The 16671-nt window shown below is 42.5% G+C and overlaps 6 protein-coding genes across 6 annotated transcripts; 4 read left to right on the top strand and 2 right to left on the bottom strand.

Annotated features, from left to right (window-relative positions):
• Nucleotides 1-3329: 3329 nt before the first annotated feature.
• Nucleotides 3330-4042, top strand: EAE97_011713 (uncharacterized protein; the record flags this gene model as incomplete). Its single annotated transcript, XM_038882228.1, has 2 exons — nucleotides 3330-3446; nucleotides 3593-4042. The coding sequence occupies 2 exons, from the start codon at nucleotides 3330-3332 to the stop codon at nucleotides 4040-4042; spliced, it is 567 nt and encodes a 188-aa protein (XP_038726976.1).
• A 267-nt stretch (nucleotides 4043-4309) lies between these two features.
• EAE97_011712 (uncharacterized protein) lies at nucleotides 4310-6497 on the bottom strand. Its single transcript, XM_038882227.1, has 3 exons — nucleotides 5929-6497; nucleotides 5153-5828; nucleotides 4310-5068 (listed from the first exon to the last, which is right to left on the bottom strand). Exons 1-3 carry the CDS (start codon nucleotides 5963-5965, stop codon nucleotides 4780-4782), a joined length of 1002 nt encoding a protein of 333 aa, XP_038726975.1. The 5' UTR covers nucleotides 5966-6497; the 3' UTR covers nucleotides 4310-4779.
• Nucleotides 6498-6876: 379 nt separating this feature from the next.
• Nucleotides 6877-8150, top strand: EAE97_011711 (uncharacterized protein; the record flags this gene model as incomplete). Its single annotated transcript, XM_038882226.1, has 2 exons — nucleotides 6877-7210; nucleotides 7429-8150. 2 exons carry the CDS (start codon nucleotides 6877-6879, stop codon nucleotides 8148-8150), a joined length of 1056 nt encoding a protein of 351 aa, XP_038726974.1.
• A 209-nt stretch (nucleotides 8151-8359) lies between these two features.
• EAE97_011710 (uncharacterized protein) lies at nucleotides 8360-10656 on the top strand (the record flags this gene model as incomplete). Its single annotated transcript, XM_038882225.1, has 8 exons — nucleotides 8360-8842; nucleotides 8892-9019; nucleotides 9067-9775; nucleotides 9862-9900; nucleotides 9951-9984; nucleotides 10038-10289; nucleotides 10349-10483; nucleotides 10538-10656. The coding sequence occupies 8 exons, from the start codon at nucleotides 8360-8362 to the stop codon at nucleotides 10654-10656; spliced, it is 1899 nt and encodes a 632-aa protein (XP_038726973.1).
• A 1299-nt stretch (nucleotides 10657-11955) lies between these two features.
• Nucleotides 11956-14421, top strand: EAE97_011709 (uncharacterized protein; the record flags this gene model as incomplete). The annotated part of the gene is made up of 1 exon (XM_038882224.1): nucleotides 11956-14421. One exon carries the CDS (start codon nucleotides 11956-11958, stop codon nucleotides 14419-14421), a length of 2466 nt encoding a protein of 821 aa, XP_038726972.1.
• Nucleotides 14422-14849: 428 nt separating this feature from the next.
• EAE97_011708 (uncharacterized protein) lies at nucleotides 14850-16633 on the bottom strand. The gene is made up of 3 exons (XM_038882223.1): nucleotides 16475-16633; nucleotides 16270-16423; nucleotides 14850-16054 (listed from the first exon to the last, which is right to left on the bottom strand). Exons 1-3 carry the CDS (start codon nucleotides 16561-16563, stop codon nucleotides 15011-15013), a joined length of 1287 nt encoding a protein of 428 aa, XP_038726971.1. The 5' UTR covers nucleotides 16564-16633; the 3' UTR covers nucleotides 14850-15010.
• Nucleotides 16634-16671: the final 38 nt, after the last annotated feature.

Raw genomic sequence — 16671 nt, 5'->3', positions numbered from 1 at the left:
CGTATTGTAGCGTACCATATTGTTTTGAGGAAATTCCTAATTCTTGATACCATCGCATCATTGATCATTGGTCATTGAGTGATCGCTCGTCATACCCATTTGTACATCCGTCCGTCCAAGTCTTTATTGAACAGAGCTGCTGTGGAGAGAAGGTGCGTACGAATGAATGTATGAAAGCCCCATCATTTCTATAATTCGCTTCCTGCACTCCATTAAACTCATTCATTCATTCATTCATGATTTCTATGCGCATGTATGCACGCATAGGTATATTTCCGACACCCTTTGTCGCAAAATCCAAGAAAAGAAGCATGAATGGAGATGGATCTTTCTCCTCCACACTTCTCGTCCTCTTCCTCTCGCTCTTGCACTCCAACATCCCATCCCATCCCTTGTTTTCCTCTCCCCCTTCCCAAATTCGGAAGGAGAAGAAGAAGAAGGAAGGGAGGGGGAAAAAGAAGAAGAAGAAAAGAAAAACATCTAATCATCAGCCAAACTTCCTGAACTCCCCGAGCTACCAGAGATGGTCGAGGAGCCGCCGCGGGCTTGCTGAACGAGTCTGTAGATGCCGTAGGCGATGAGGGCGAGGATAAGGAAGAGGATGATGATGATTATGGCGATGACGGTGTTTTCTTGCATTTTGGCGGTGTTTGGGGGGTTGGGGGTTTGAGTTAGGGTGTGGGGTTGTGGTGAGCGGTGAGTGAGTGGTGGATGAGCTGGAAGTTGAGGGGGGTGAATTTGGTGGAGTGAGATGAGATGTGATGAGATGTGATAAAATGTGAATGTGAATGAGAATGTAGATTTAGATTTAGATACAGAAAGAAATCTAGGATGCGATGTTAATTTTATATTCTCTCAAAATGCTAGAATAACTCCAAGAGAAGTATTCTGAATATGGTTTATACACATACCTTATGATTTCAATTCTACTCGGTCGATTGTTTGCACGAGGCTGAGGATGCTCCGATGATAGCTATTGGGATACTATCGGTGTAGATGGCAAATCAATAATGCGATAGTTTTGATAAGAGAATCAGAGTCAGATAGATAGATAGATAGATAGATAGATAGATAGATAGTGAAGAGTGATATGCTAAAACCCCGAGAAATGCGGTTCGGGATAATGATTCAAGTTTCGTTTCGTTTCTGGAGTATGTATTATATCGTATCGTATCGTATTGTATTGTATTGCATGTATGTATTGTATGTATGTATGTACGTATGTATAGGAATGATAAGTGAGGAAGGGAATGGAAGAAAAGAATCAAAAAGAGAGAAGAGCGAAACGGAAAGAGAAATGGATGGAGAGGTTCTTGTATCTCGTCACACCTTGGTTGTCCTGCCATCTACATTTTTTTTTTGTCGCTTTTTGCTTGGGGGTGGGAAAAATGAGAGGCGGGGATGGATGGGGTTTGGGTATGGGATCATTGGGATGGCGTGGGATGGGATGGGATGGGTAAGCGCGTGTGGATGGGTATTGGGTAGGTAGATAAGTAGGTAGGGTAGGGTAGGTAGGGTAGCTAGCTTGTGGGTTACATGGGGGGTTGGGAATGTCGTTTTCTTTTTGTATGGAGAGAAAGAAATACTTGTATTTACATTTACATTTACATTTACATTTACATTTATATATAGTAATAACCTAATGAATATATAACAATAAATAAAAATATAAGATAAATCTCCTGATTGTATATTAACACTCATTGTCTACTTACACGTTTACATCTCTCTCCAAAATAATTAAATATCCCTCCCTCCCTCCCTCCCTCCCTCCCTACGATAGTAGTTGGTTAGTTTTAGTACCTAGTACCTAGTACCTAGTACCTACCTACCTAAGCATTGACATTTGACAACCCATCCATCACTGGTTACACTTCACTTCACTTCACGTCACCGCGTTGGTTTCCCAGCCACTTGAAATTCCGTATGTAGGTATTTTTGGATATGTCGCGCAATCAAGTACCTTAATTACCCATCTAGTATGGTTGGTACCTTTTTTGGAGTCTGGTTGTTTCATTTTGTTTCATGCATGAAATATATATATATTTGGGGTGTGATTGATAAATGGGTATGGCACTGTCCTGTAGGTAGGTAATGTAATAAAGTAGTTCTACAGTACTAGTATTAGTATCTAGATATATATAGAGAGAGAGAGAGAGAGAGAGTCGCTCGCTAGATCTACTCGATATTCCAGCCCTTGCAACTTGGTGTGGAAAGGCAGGATATATTATCAAGCTACAGAGATACAAAGATACACAGATCTAGATACAGTGGAGATATATGTCCTGTGGATACAATGAGATACTGTCAAGCATCTGTGTATGTAAGATTACAGAAGTTTGAAGCAAGGTACAAAGGTACGGACTGTCGATAGCCGTTGCCACGTGGAAAGGAGACTTTCGGTTCTTGTAGTACATAGAGGGAGGGAGGGAACTTGTTTGCTTTTTGTGAGACTATTTTTGTAGATTTGTATTTGTATTTGTATCTGTACTGTTTTTTGTACTTGTACTCACTCATAGGGTTACTTAACCAAACTTCCCATTCACATACCTACCTAGTATATATTTCCTACCTCCGTACCCATCATGTATCGCACAACCGAACGCACGCGAGGGAGAAGTGTCAAAGACAAACTTTTCTCCGATGAAGCTTTTGGGTACCAGTAGTAGATATCTAGATAGTAAGTAGTACAAATTTTAGATGGTTCTGCACTCTCTAGACAGAATGATTGACCACCAGTACATCAATATACAACCTATCATAGAGCGAAGCGAAAAAGCCTCCACGGCAGTGGCCCAGCGGAGCGTCATTCCTTGATCCAGATTTTTACAATTGCGATTTTTTGCATTACTAGAATGAGTAGGTCTGTAGGTAGGTATATTTGATAATAATGACAAACAAGACTGCGATGAATCTACTTTACTTTACTTTACTCTACCAGTCTACTGTACTTCTTCCTCGGTAAAAGAAAATCTCAATAAGGCGCACAATTGCAAGGCGTAACATCAGCCGCACCCCCACTTCACAGTGAGATAAAATACCTATAATTCTATGTAGGTAGGGTGGTAGGTAGCGTAGCCTTGCTTAGTATATCGTTCGTTCTATTCCACCCCACCACTCGCCATCGAGTGCTAGCTATGGAAATATAATCAATCAATCAATCAATCAATCAGTCAGTCAGTCATTCCTCACTCATAAACACCACTCATTAATATATACATTCTCTATCCCGAATCCCCCACCCATCCACCCATCCAATCCAATCCAATCCAATCCAATCCAATCCAATCCGCATTTCTCAAATCTCTACTTCCACGTTCGTCTCTACAATGCCGACCAAAGAACCCCGCCCTCTAATCGTCGGTTCGGAAAGCGGTCCCGAATCTCCTTATCCTTTACGAATGGAAGGTGAGGTGGTTTCTGGATTTGGTCGTGGGTCTAAAGAAGTAAGTTCTATGTTTTCCCTATCTATTTCTCTCTCTTCCATCTCCCATTACCCTTCTACTGTTCATTCCCTTTCCCCCCTCTCACCCTCTCTTCCTCCCCATCCCCATCCACAAACTCCCCAACCCACATCCCTAACAACTCCCAGCTCGGAATCCCCACCGCAAACATTCCCGTAACAAACGTCCCCTGGATCGACACCGCCCCCTCCGGCGTCTACTTCGGGTACGCCGCACTCGATCTCCCCCCCACGCATCCCGAACTCCAAAGCTCATCCCCCCCGCTGCCCACCACCCAAACCACCCGTCTCTACCCCATGGTAATGTCCATCGGCTACAACCCCTTCTACCGCAACACGGTGCGCTCAGCCGAAGTGCACCTGCTGCACAAGTTTTCCCAGGATTTCTACGGCAGCAACATGCGCGTCGAGATTCTGGGCTATATTCGTCCCGAGCTGGATTATGTGGATAAGGAGTCCTTGGTCAGGGATATCGAGACGGATATTGAGGTTGCGAGGGGGAGTTTGGCGAGGGAGAATTGGGGGGTTGAGAAGAGGGATGGGTGGTTGTTGGGGGGAGAGGCGGGGAAGAGTGAGTAGAGAGAGAGGAGATGGAAATTAAGGGTTGGAGGAAGGATGAAAAATAGATGACTTGGGACGCAAAGAAAAGGAAAGAGAAGAAGAGGGGAATAAGATGAGATGCAAAGATGTAGTGAAATAAGCGGAGGCGTTTGGGAACTCTAGATGGTCGAATAGATAGATGGTTATCATTTAAGATTGGGAAGAGGTACACATAACTTTTGCAACAACATCGCAATACTTACCTAAAAATATCAATCACATCTCAGTCACATATCCTCAAACCCAAATATGAAGGTGTATATTTTTGTTCTTCGAATACAACTACAAGCATAAAGAATAGACTTTGGGCATGCTAGAAAGACGCCATCCATTAATTGTCTGTCTGTCTACCAAGACTTGCAAAAGTGTAGGTATAAAAAAAGACAAAAGGGCGCAGAAAACATAGGGTAGTAACATGAAATAAATTAAAGGGAAAAGAAAATGAAGTGTAGCTTGTCCGCCATAGCAGTGTATCCCATCCACTCCATTCATAACAAAACCCCCTCCATGCATGCAATTCTTATCCTGAAGCTCATGGCTATTTGATGTATAGCTATAAGCTCTATTCATTCATTTTCCTCGTCCGCCCCAACCATTCTCCCCTTCCGTTTAGTGTCCTTCACTCCCGTGGTTTTTAATATCATAAATCATCTCATCTCGTCTTATCGCAAACTCATAACCACCCAATGTATGCAATTATTGGTATGTTTCAGTCCTCAGTGGTATCCGTTTGTAGTTTTATATGTAGTGCTTGCGCCTCGTCCGGAGTATGCCGCGCTTCCTTCCTCGAAATATGGGTGTGAACATGCTTGCTTTGCAGAGATACGTCCAGCTGGATCATAGACAAGCATCAATTCGAGGAGATCCAGTCCGTTATCGTCAAGATTCGTGCAAAGAGGTTGGCTCATGTCGCGCTGCCATTTGGGGAAAGATGGTTTAAAGTCGGGGAAACAGGTCTTGTCACTGACACCGGGCCATTCTTGATCGTTAGGTGTACCTAGAAGTCTTTTGATATGTTAGTTAAATTACAAGGTATAGTCATGAACTCCATTCGGGTAGATTGGAAAAATGCGAAAGGTTGTGTCTTACTTGAAGATCTTGAAGATCTCGTCAATTTCAGAGTCACCTGGAAACAATGGCTTTCTGGTGCACATCTCCGCGAAAATACATCCAACAGACCACATATCAACACCCGTAGAGTATTGTCGACCTCCGAGAAGAATTTCAGGAGCACGGTACCATAAGGTGACAACCTCGTGGGTATATGTTCGAAGGGGAACACCAAAAGCACGAGCAAGACCGAAATCTGCAAGCTTGAGGTTACCTTCCCGATCAATGAGCAAGTTCTGTGGCTTCAAATCTCGGTGAAGAACTCGATGAGCGTGACAATATCGGATACCTTCGCACAATTGACTCATGAACTTCTTAATCATAGCATCACCCATACCCATTCTACCCAAATCTGGACCAGATCCTTCCGGTAAAGCTCTACCTCTACCACCGTCGGCAACTGGAAGTGATTCCATATATTTCTTAAGATCCAGGTCGAGGAACTCCATGACGAGGTATAATTTATGGCCATCCGCGTGAACGATATTGAGAAGTCGAACGATATTTGGATCATTCATCTCTTTGAGGAGAGAAATTTCTCTAATGGCGGTACTAGGAACTCCTTCATCTTCTGCCTCGAGTCGAATTTTCTTAAGGGCAACGATACGTCCTGGATGGGAAAGATCCTTGGCTTTGTAAACAACACCGTAAGTACCTGCGCGTGAATAATGTTAGTATGAATTCCTCGCTATTCAGTGAGCAATAGACTTTGTGAAATGATTCTTTTCGTCGGGCTTTGCGCGCATAAAACGTACCTTCTCCAATCTTTTCCAACTTCTGATAGTTCTCCATTGTCGAGTATACTTGATGTTGAAAGGTTTAGAGAACGTCGAGGTCAATCAAGTTGAAATAATTCTGCTTTTGTCCGTTGAAGTGGGGCGGTGAAGGAGGGGCAGTTTGGAATGGTAATTGATCCTGGGTTTATGGTAACAACAGCATCTATTTTGAAAGAAGATGGACCTATGCACAGATTGGAAGGATTCGTGAATGAGAAGAAGAGTAACGAATTAGCTATAAGAAGATGGTTGTGATGAAGGATTGTTGTTGTATTAAGTTGCCGTAGAATCTTTCGTGTCGTAATACTCGTGATACTCGAATTTGGACTCGAATTGAAGTGAGATGAAGAGAAAGAGAAAGAAGAATTCGTACGGTATCGTTTATAGTATTGTTAGTATTGTCGTTCCGTTATTCGTGCTCAAGCTCAGGAGTAAACAAGAGAATAAGCAAACAACCAAACAACCAAACAAAACATTAAACAAATCGTAACCCAGACAGGGCCAGGCGGAATAAGCGGGCGCGTTTTTGACGCGAGGTCGGATGTAATGTACTGACTTGACTGGACTAGGTTCTAATAAGTAATGCCGAAAAGTCAAAAAACGTATAAAAATATAAAATTGCATTCATGATCCTTGTCGGTGCTAGCTCTACCTCTTACTCTGCCTTTTTTTTCTGTACGTGAGGCACGATTCGATTAGCAACCTACCTAAGAAGGTTACTGCCCAGTACGTCGTGACCTCTCCTCGTTCGTTAGAAGCTTGAGTCAGATCATACCCGTTGATTGGAACACTTCACAAGACAACTTCACAATCCTTGTACCAGTCAAACACCTCATACGGGACAAAGTCTTCGACCAACTAATCTTATCAAATTGATCAGCAGGAAAAATACTTTCCCTCGTTCACATACTGTCAACAACCGCGAAGATGGAGAATACCCTTCCAGATCAAACCACAACACCGACGGCCAAGATGGAGCAAAAGGAGCTTCATCAAAGTGCTCCCCGGCATTTGAAAGAAGCATTCAAGCTATGTAAACAGACTACTTATAGTGCCACAGAAGATTCTCCTTCTATCACTGGAATGATTGATCTAGAAACCCTACCCAGAGATGCGCGCAACATAGCTTTCCAAGATTTCATGGGTGCTGCTCTTCTAAACGCCTCTCAAAAGAGATGTTCGACCGGACCACTTGATCATGAGTTACCTTTGTCTAGATCACATCTAGAAGGCTCATCGTATGGTTCTGAAGTTATACCTGGTAGGAATTACAACATTTCTTTCTTCTACCACAAATAAGAATGACCCAAAAAATCAGTCCATTCAATTTTTTTAGATTGGCTGCAAGACTATAATCCTCACGTTTCTACGCACCTCAGAAATTGTGGTATCTAAAAGACCAGCCCTTCTTTCTTTCTACATTCTTTCCCCTAATCTTACCAATAGCCTTCGGCAAAGCAACTTCTAATCATGATCTAGGTCTCATGGTTTTCCCATCTCTCATTCCCCAAGAGGTTCAGAAAGAGTTGATCCGGCGTATAGTACACCGCGATCTTCTGGATCCAAAGCACATGACCAATCTACATGCCCATTACGATGTCAAATTTCCACCTCGTGAAATTGCTTCTGGGGAATCAATTGTTGCCAAGCCGAAGGATCCAACAGTACACCCAAAAGCACTAAACTACTTGGAAGTCATGACGAAAAAGTTACGCTGGATCACTCTTGGGGGGCAATATGACTGGACAAACAAAGTATATCCGGAAGAGGAGCCACCAAAATTTCCAAGTGATATTGCGAATCTTGTTGAAGGACTTTTCCCTGATATGGAACCGCAAGCAGCCATTGTCAATTTTTATTCTCCAAAAGACACTTTACAATTACATCGGGATGGCGCAGAGAGTGTTGATCGCGGCCTTGTTAGCATCAGTCTTGGTTGTGATTGCATCTTCATGATCGCCTTGGACAATCCCAAATCTGAAAACGATTATTTAGTTCTTCGTCTCAGGTCTGGCGATGTACTTTATATGCAGAAGGATTCCCGATTTGCTTGGCATGGAGTTCCAAAGATAATTCCCGGCACGTGCCCAGATTATCTCGCAGACCTCGAATTGGATATAAAAAAGTTCCCACATTTCATGACGGATAAGAGAATCAATTTGAATGTGCGACAAGTACGAGAGCGAAAGTCGGACCGTTGATTCGCCAATCTCAATTTAGCCCCTTTATGCTTAAACCACCACCACGCGATAGTTTCCGACTAATTTACAGACTACCCGATGCATTGATAACAATCCACACACACTACAATTCCTTATCAGTTGGAGCAAAAATTTCATATAAAAATTCGACACCCCTTTGTACTACCAACACAAATCTCAATTTTCTTTCTTCCATGGACCACACAGCAATGGGAGAAATTATTATGGGCGGCGATGCAGATAGCCAGTCGCCCTTGCCTATCATGGGTTCTTGGGCAGCGACCAAACCAGCGAAATCAGATATATCGTGGCACGTACAGAACAAACACATCTTACATTCTCTCGTCATTACCGCATCTCAAATTAAGACGTATTGGTACGGGAAGTTCTTCGAGAGAAACCAGCAACTTCATCCAAATGCAATCACCTCGGATTGGCAAATCATCGCAAAGAATAAGCGTGAATCGGTCAACGGTTTGATCCCTGAGAAATGGCGCTTGGACTCGATACCCTCGGTCGAGGAACAGAAAGATGTAACGGGCGATTATATTCAGCAATTTCTTTCCGCTCGAGAGATTGAGATTACTGAGACGGACGCTGTGGGAATTGTAGAGAAAACTAGTAGTGGCGAATGGAAGTCACGAGAAGTTTGTGAAGCTTTCTGTCATCGGGCAGCTTTGGCGCATCAGTTGGTCAGCAATTCAACCTCCAATTTGAATAGCGATTCTAATATTGCTTTAGGTTAATTGTTTGCATGAAATATTTTTCGATGATGCTATTTCGGAAGCGCAGAAACTGGACGATTATTTTGCTGAATACAAAAAGCCAATTGGTCCACTACATGGATTACCAGTCAGCTTGAAAGACCAGTAAGTTTGCTCTTCATGATAGACGTAAGTTTCTCACAAGTCTTTAGGTTTCACGTTAGAGGTGTGGAAACCACTATGGGCTATGTAGGCTGGATTGGAACTTTTGAAGGAAAGAAGGGTACAGGAAAAGAGCGAGTATTTGAGAGCGAGATGGTCAAAGAATTACGAAGTCTTGGTGCGATAATGTTTTGTAAAACAACCGTTCCTCAAACACTCATGGCGGGTGAGACTGTCAACAATATTATGGGTACAACGGAGAACCCAAAGAACAGACTCTTAGGACCAGGTGGAAGTTCAGGAGGCGAAGGAGCATTGATAGGATTGAGAGGTAGTCCAGTAGGGTTTGGTACTGATATTGGAGGAAGCATTCGGATTCCGGCAGCTTTCAATGGTCTTTATGGCATTCGTCCTTCGGCAGGTAGAATGCCTTATGAAGGTATGGCCAACAGTTTGGCTGGACAAAATACTATTTTATCGGTTGTGGGCCCAATTGCCACAACAGCTCGATCTTTGAAATTGGTCATGAAGAGCATTCTTAGTGCTCAACCATGGCTACATGATCCACTAGTATGTGAAATACCATGGCGTGACGAACAAGAACAAATGGTTCTTGATGCTATCATATCTAACGGCGGTGGTCAATTGGCTTTCGGAGTCTTCAAGTGCGACAGAGGGGTTGCTCCTCAACCTCCTGTTGCTAGAGCTATTGATATCGTGGTTAATACTGTCAAGAGACTTGGACACAAGGTTATCGAAGTGAGTTGGAAGCATGATCAAATATTATGAATCATGAGAAACCCATCCCCTCTTTTTATACATATTTGCTAATAACAAAACTTTAGTGGAAACCACCTTCTCATCAAAGAGGATGCGCGATAGGAGTAAGTTTCACTCTCCATCTACATGTAAATACTTTCTAACAACCACCTAGAGTAAAGCATGGTCTTTTGACGGAGGAAAAGATGGTTTGTCCCTCCAGCATTCAAATTTCTCAAACCTATAAACTCACAACCTCCAGTTCACGAAGCTCTAGCACTCTCCGGTGAACCCATGATCCCTCAAATCCAAGGCCATTACAGTACTCTCAAACCTCAAATGACCGGTTTCGACATCGCCGCCGTAAATGTCGAAAAGCGCGAATACCAAAAAGAATACATGGACTATTGGAACAGCACTGTCTCACTTACTGGCACTGGTAGAGCGATCGATGCGATTATTACTCCATTGGCTCCTATGCCTGCGAATCTTACGATGACATTTGATTACATTGGTATGTGTTCTTGTCGACTATAGTAGGTGGCGTGAACAGAGCTAATTATGATTGCATAGCGTATTCGACGTTTGTCAATCTTCTCGATTATAGCGCTGCTATCTTGCCAGTTACGACGGTGGATAAGAATGTGGATGTTTTCGATCCGGAATATAAACCACTAAATGCAGAGGATGAAAAGGTTTGGAAATGCTGTATGTTTACAAAGATCTTGGCATGTTTGAAAGAGAGATGCTAACAAATATCAGATGATCCGGAAGTTTATGATGGTGCGCATGTGAGCGTGCAGATTGTGGGGAGAAGGTTTCAAGAGGAAAAGGTTATTGCTATTACCGAGATGCTTGGGGATGCATTGGGCAAACAGTAATGTCTGAGCGGGACGAAAGGGAAGGACTTTGCATTCTGGAACTCGCACTGGGATTTGAAGTTTTATGTTGGATGATATGATATGATACGATTGCAAAATTTAGGTATGGTCTGGGTTATGAGAGAGATACCAGATAGGTTTTGTTTCACTTTGGAGTTGGGATAAATTTGGCATAACATACATTAGTATAATAAGATTGTACATAGCATAGCTTATGAAATACAAATTGTTTAGCATCGAAACCATCATCATCTCAGAATTGCTCGCGTGCCTCGGTCAGTGAAAGATTTGTGAGATAGATAAGAAAAAGAAGCTACCGGTACATCAAAGAGTAATGCCAAGAAATCCATTCGCATTAGCCAATTTTACATTCTTCTAGTGCCGATCTAACGTATTTAGCATCTATCTAGCCTAAGAAATCATTTTCTATTGTGGCTTGATATGTGCCGATTGGTAGGTAGGTGGATGGCTCTTTTAGGTTTTTGGTCCCTATTTGCATTAGATTGCGAGATTGATTGATGGCAAAGTATACGTAGGAGGTACAAGGAATCCATTACTTAAGTACCTACCTACTCTGTCGTAATTAGTCTCCACTAGAACTAAATCAATCATCATCGTCATCATCATCAATATCGAAAACGATAGTCTCGGTTGTTGTTACTGCGCATTATTAGATTTCCTTTCTTCTTTCTTCTCGTCTCCACTATATATCCATTCCCATGTGACTCTACCCCTCTCAACCCCACATTCTCAAAATGCAGCAAAAAAGTGAGGGCGAATTGGTTTGCAAGCGAAAAGGAGGGAGAGAGGCAAAGTAGATGATGCTGTCTATAGAGTAAAAAATGAAAATAGACACAAAAATTGCAAAACAACAATTCCGAATCCGGGAATCGAACCCGGGGCTACTCGGTTCTATATCAGGTAATACTGAAAGCGAGTTATGTTAACCCCTACACTAATTCGGATGTGGTTATTTGATGATTGGGAAACAAATTTATAGAATATATACAGAGTTTGAAAAGTGATGGAGAAGAGAACGATGCTCGCAAACACCCCATCCACTGCTATGTCTTTTGATTTCAAACTATCAAACTTTCCATTACGCGATAAAACTTAAATTTCTGATAAAGTTGATCAAAATGAACAAGTGGACTTCCAAGTTGCATTCCAATCCTACTTCATATCATTTCACATCATAAACCGAAAAAAACAACGAGTGTTTCCAATCATCCAATAATCGAGTGGATTTATTTGAGTGGCCTTGCTCTTTTCGTATTGCGTGCCCAAAACGCAAGCAAAATGGCTTTCTCAAAAGATGTTATTGACAGATTTTTGAGTGGAGATCTTGGAGCTCTCGGACTTTCAGGACCTTCAGAATCACTTCCACACCTTGACGATGACCAAATGAAGCAGTTTACATCAGGAGACTATGGAGCTTTGGGTCTACCTGCACCGTCATCTCTGCCTACTCCAGAAAAGGTTCGACAAGAGGCCAAAGAACGATCTACCGAGGTGTTGTCTTATTGGAATAGACTAAGACAGATATTGGAGAGGCATGAGGATGTCATACGAAAACGATGGATGAAGAAATCAAAAGCTCATCGATCTAAAATTATCTTACAAGCATGGCCAGGAATGTCTGCGACTCATCGTCCGGATTTTGAGGCATTGATTAAGGAGGGAAGTCAGCTGAAAACCAACGGTACAAAGCACAGGGAAGCGTATCTATGGCCATATCTCAACGTGGAAGATTTGGTTAGAGGGAAAACCTTTCTTCTTTTAATCAACTCTAGAGGCCGGCATCCACCTCACGTCTTCGCACATACGGATTTTGAAGCCACGCAGCTCGGCCGTGTTAGTGCTGCCACCATGCCAGCTTTTCTTAATGTTCATACTATGCTGCTTGAGGGAGAAACAGTCCAAACTTACGGTCGTCTTATTTCTTGGGATGAAGATGAAGATGCTATGATGGACACATTCGCTGGCCTTGCACACCTACCAGGATCGGGACTCATGATCTTGGAAATACAACAAAGACTACTAGATCTGCTAGTAAAGTGCTGTGAGGCACTGCTCCACGACATTGATGCTGATTCTTTGATCACCAAGGCATCGATCAAGCCAGAACCGCCTCAACTCACAGATGGTTCGGATTGGTCGACCATTGCAGCTGTAGCTGCAGAAGCGCCTTACCGCCTACCTTCCAAACTCGATTTCAGTCGTCTCCAGGCCATCGTTGAGGCAAGACGAATGAGTGCTGAGGATTATATTCGAGACTTGAGAGAAGATCCTGGCTATTTTGCCGAAGTTTTGGGTGACTGGAGCGAACATAGACAGGAAAAATTGCTTGACACCTTTGGAAACCGACATCCTACGCTTGATAGACCACTTTTCTGGGAATATGTCATTGGAAACGTTGTCTCCGATGCGTATGGTGCTTTGATCGTATGGGAGAACGTCGCTCAGCAACTCAAGCACTTGGCCTTTCTGCAGAAGAAGTATGCGTCTAAAATTACACCAAAAAAGCAATTACCATCAGAATACATGAAGGCATTGTTGACGCTGAGATATACGCTAAGCCAGATGGCGAAAGGCCCAATAAGAAATTTGAAGATGGCAGTTCCAGCATCGCCACCATATCGTTCAAAATTCGTTCGTGAGCCACAAGTACCAGGTTCTACAATGATCCAAGTTCGGAGTAAAGGAGGACAGGATGAGATGATGTGGCTTTTCAACAGTCTCTGGAATGACCAGCAGCTTCTCCTCATGACCCTACCTACACTAGTAGATGAAATTGAAAGCAGAATTGAACGTGATCCAAAAGAAAAAGCAAAATTTTCGGCTCTGGTTACACGAATCTTTTCTGATCTTGGTCTCATCTCGCGGATCTATCATGAACTGGACATATATCTGCCATGGGCTGCTGGTTACGATAATGCGATGGTAGAGCATAAAGATCAGATTGAGAAGGAGTTTCCTAAGCAGCTCAGTTTACTTGCCAGCATGGATCGCCATCTCAAAGCTACCGGCTTAGCTAAATTCGGATCTCCAGCCGAGGGACGCTTCCATTATCCATCGGATAAACGAAGAAACCAACAGAATACGGAGAGCATGAGGAAAGCTGAATATAACTTGGACGAGTTTTGGCAGAAAATGGACGAGGTCTACCAAAGAAACACTGGTCAAACATTAACTCAGGCTGTCAAGCATATTTGTACCGCCGTGCGTCCGCTAGAGCGGACACCTGAATGGGTCGAGCCAATAAAGGTACCAAAAACTAAATCTCAGGAAAGAACTGGTCGCGATGAAGCCTCTCCAATACCACAATTTGACTCCGACGATGCTCCTAAATTTGTTGCTCCACAACCAAAGTCAAAGCCCAAGACTCGCGGTCCAGCGATTACTATCAAATCTCAAACTACATTAGCAACAGCAGCAACTCCGGATTCTCAAACAACATTCAAGCTCAAAGCCCGAGCAATCAAAGTCTTCAAAGTTCTCTTCTGGCAACCATCTCTCAATGATCTCCCGGGCGAAATTCCCTGGGCGGATTTCCTCTACGCAATGACATCTACGGGCTTTGCGGCTGAAAAACAGTACGGTTCGGTATGGCAGTTTACGCCTACGAAATTGGATGTTGAGCGGAGTATTCAGTTTCATGAACCGCATCCTTCGGGGAAAATTGCGTTTCGCACGGCGAGGAGAATGGGGAGACGTTTGGGCAGATCGTATGGTTGGGAGGGGGGGATGTTTGTTCTTGAGTAGAATTTGGTGAGGTATATTTTGAAGATTTAGATTGGAAGTATTTGACTTGTTCAATCTACCTAGGCATTTGAGGTGAAATTTGGTGTCCATTGACTTGCAGGTCATAATAATGGGTTTGTTCAAAAAGCTTCAGGGCTGCCATTAAAGTGCTGACGATATAATAAGGTAGAGTGATTGATTGGAATGTACTAACGTAAGAAGGAAGAAAGAAAGAAGTGAAATTTGTAGGTCAGAAAGATTATAATTATAATGACAAATTACTCCCATACCCTCAGAACGATTTAATTATTTTCGTGCTCTAAAATTAAGAGATGATTTAGTTTCATACTCTTTAGATTTTATAATAGATTTTATAATAGATTTTAGCTTATAACAATCTTTTGAAAGAAAAAAATCAAAAAAAAATCAAAGGAAATTAAAGGAAAATAATATTATATTCATAGAATCTAATATCAAATAGCTAAAATCTATTCTCCTTTTTAGTCTAAAATGACTAAAATCTACCCACCTCCTATAGAATCTATCCTTCTGTTATAGAATCCACCCTCTCTCCATTATAGAATCTAGTTTAGAATGGTTAGAATCTAGCCTATAATGAATAGATTCTATAGAATCTCAAGGACATGAGAGTAAAACAAGTGTTCGTTGGCTCGGAAGTTCTCACCATCGGTTCCTCCAACGGCACATCGGCCTCTCTATCTGGTACTTGATACACACCCTGCCGCCCAACAAATACATCTTTGAGATTGTCTACAAATCCAATATCATATAAGTTCTCAACATCCTTCAAACTCCATACACGTTGCCATTCTCCATCTCCGATTGCTCCGACAGGATCCTGTCCATCGGCTGTACGCAAAACTATCTGTTGACTTTCTGCTGGCCAATGTGTCCACGGTGGTTCTATTCGTAAATTTTTCTCTCTGTTTTCGGAGAGAGCGCGTTTGAAAACATAACCCTCGCCCATCTCGATATCCCAGTCGGACCATTTCTGACTTTCGTTGGTGGTGGTGCCGCACCAAATTAAATATATGTGAAAGAGAAAAAGCCCATAGACTAAGGGGGTGATGAGGAAACATAAGAGAGTTATGGAACCAATTCGGGTATGTTCTTGCAGTGCCCATCCCCAAATTGAGAAGTAACGAGACCAGGTAAAGCCGAATCCTAGAAAAGACCAGTCTGGATATACGGCGACAATGAAAGTGGAAAGAATAGAGTTTCCGATGTAAACAGCATAAGTGGTGAGATTTCCTGTCGTGAAAAGAAGGAGGAGAAACCAATGGTGGTTATTGTAACCAACGCAATTGTTGATGAAGACACAATGGTGATCGCACTTTGCGATGCAATGTTTACAAACATGACAATGCTTGGATCTGGCAGGTTTGAGTAGACGACATGTTCGACAGGGATTTCCAGGATGGAAAATGGTATAGTCATAAGGATAAATACTCATTTGATGGACGTGATTTGAAGGTGTAATATATCCTGGATCACAAGAAGCAGCGAGATAGAGGAAGACATAGGGTAATGTCACAGCAATAATTGCCTTTACTTTGCGAGACGTGCTCATGAATGACCACGCTGAAGGCAAGAACATAATCTCGGATACAGAAAGTAGAAGAATAAAGAATATCTTAGACTCAGTTAGCATGGCTAGGGACTCTTCATTCCCGCGAATAAGAGACAAACAGCGCCCCACGAACTGCAAGAAAGTCATGTATTGCCAGTCCTTCGATGTAGGTTGTTATGTGTTCGACCCATACCACTTGAAGATATACGCTTCTCGATGAATGATAGACGAGTCACTTGACTTCATGCCCTCTCGAGTTGAAAGAAAACCAATCTTACCATGACAACAGGATGACGATCATTCCATAATGTATGAGCCAGTCTTCCCACCGAAGCACTGAGACAGCCATTGGACAACCTCTCATCTGCAGCTCTAAAACCACGAGGAATGTGTACCCATAATACTCGATGTAAAATACCTATTGGTGTATTCCTATCAAGTTGTGAGTGTGTGAAACATAAGGAGATTTAACAGCGGTGATACCTTAATGCTGGAAGCCTGCCGAAGAAAGCAACGAATGTGAAAAAAGAAAGAATGAGAACAGCTATTGCAATATTCCGAACAGTACCCATTTTGGAGTAAAACCAACTGTTTTCTGTATTCTAAAAAATGAGTGTAAAAGTAAGAAAGCGAATTAATCAATACAGTCTAGAAATTCATGATATTACAGTTTACGTGAG

Source organism: Botrytis byssoidea (genome assembly GCF_014898295.1).
Source record: "Botrytis byssoidea strain MUCL 94 chromosome Unknown BBYS_040, whole genome shotgun sequence".
Taxonomy (NCBI): domain Eukaryota; kingdom Fungi; phylum Ascomycota; class Leotiomycetes; order Helotiales; family Sclerotiniaceae; genus Botrytis; species Botrytis byssoidea.
This window is presented reverse-complemented; position numbering and strand designations above follow the sequence as displayed.

Excerpts from the sequence above, each read along its gene's own strand:
- EAE97_011712 (XM_038882227.1), bottom strand. The coding sequence starts at position 5,965 with ATGGAGAACTATCAGAAGTTGGAAAAGATTGGAGAAG. Across the intron at positions 5,829-5,928 it reads GTTGGAAAAGATTGGAGAAG|GTACTTACGGTGTTGTTTAC; the intron begins GTACGTTTTATG and ends ATTCACGCGCAG. Across the intron at positions 5,069-5,152 it reads GAGATCTTCAAGATCTTCAA|ACTTCTAGGTACACCTAACG; the intron begins GTAAGACACAAC and ends ACATATCAAAAG.
- EAE97_011708 (XM_038882223.1), bottom strand. The coding sequence starts at position 16,563 with ATGGGTACTGTTCGGAATATTGCAATAGCTGTTCTCATTCTTTCTTTT. Across the intron at positions 16,424-16,474 it reads GGCAGGCTTCCAGCATTAAG|GAATACACCAATAGGTATTT; the intron begins GTATCACCGCTG and ends ACAACTTGATAG. Across the intron at positions 16,055-16,269 it reads ATCGTCATCCTGTTGTCATG|ATATTCTTTATTCTTCTACT; the intron begins GTAAGATTGGTT and ends ACTGAGTCTAAG.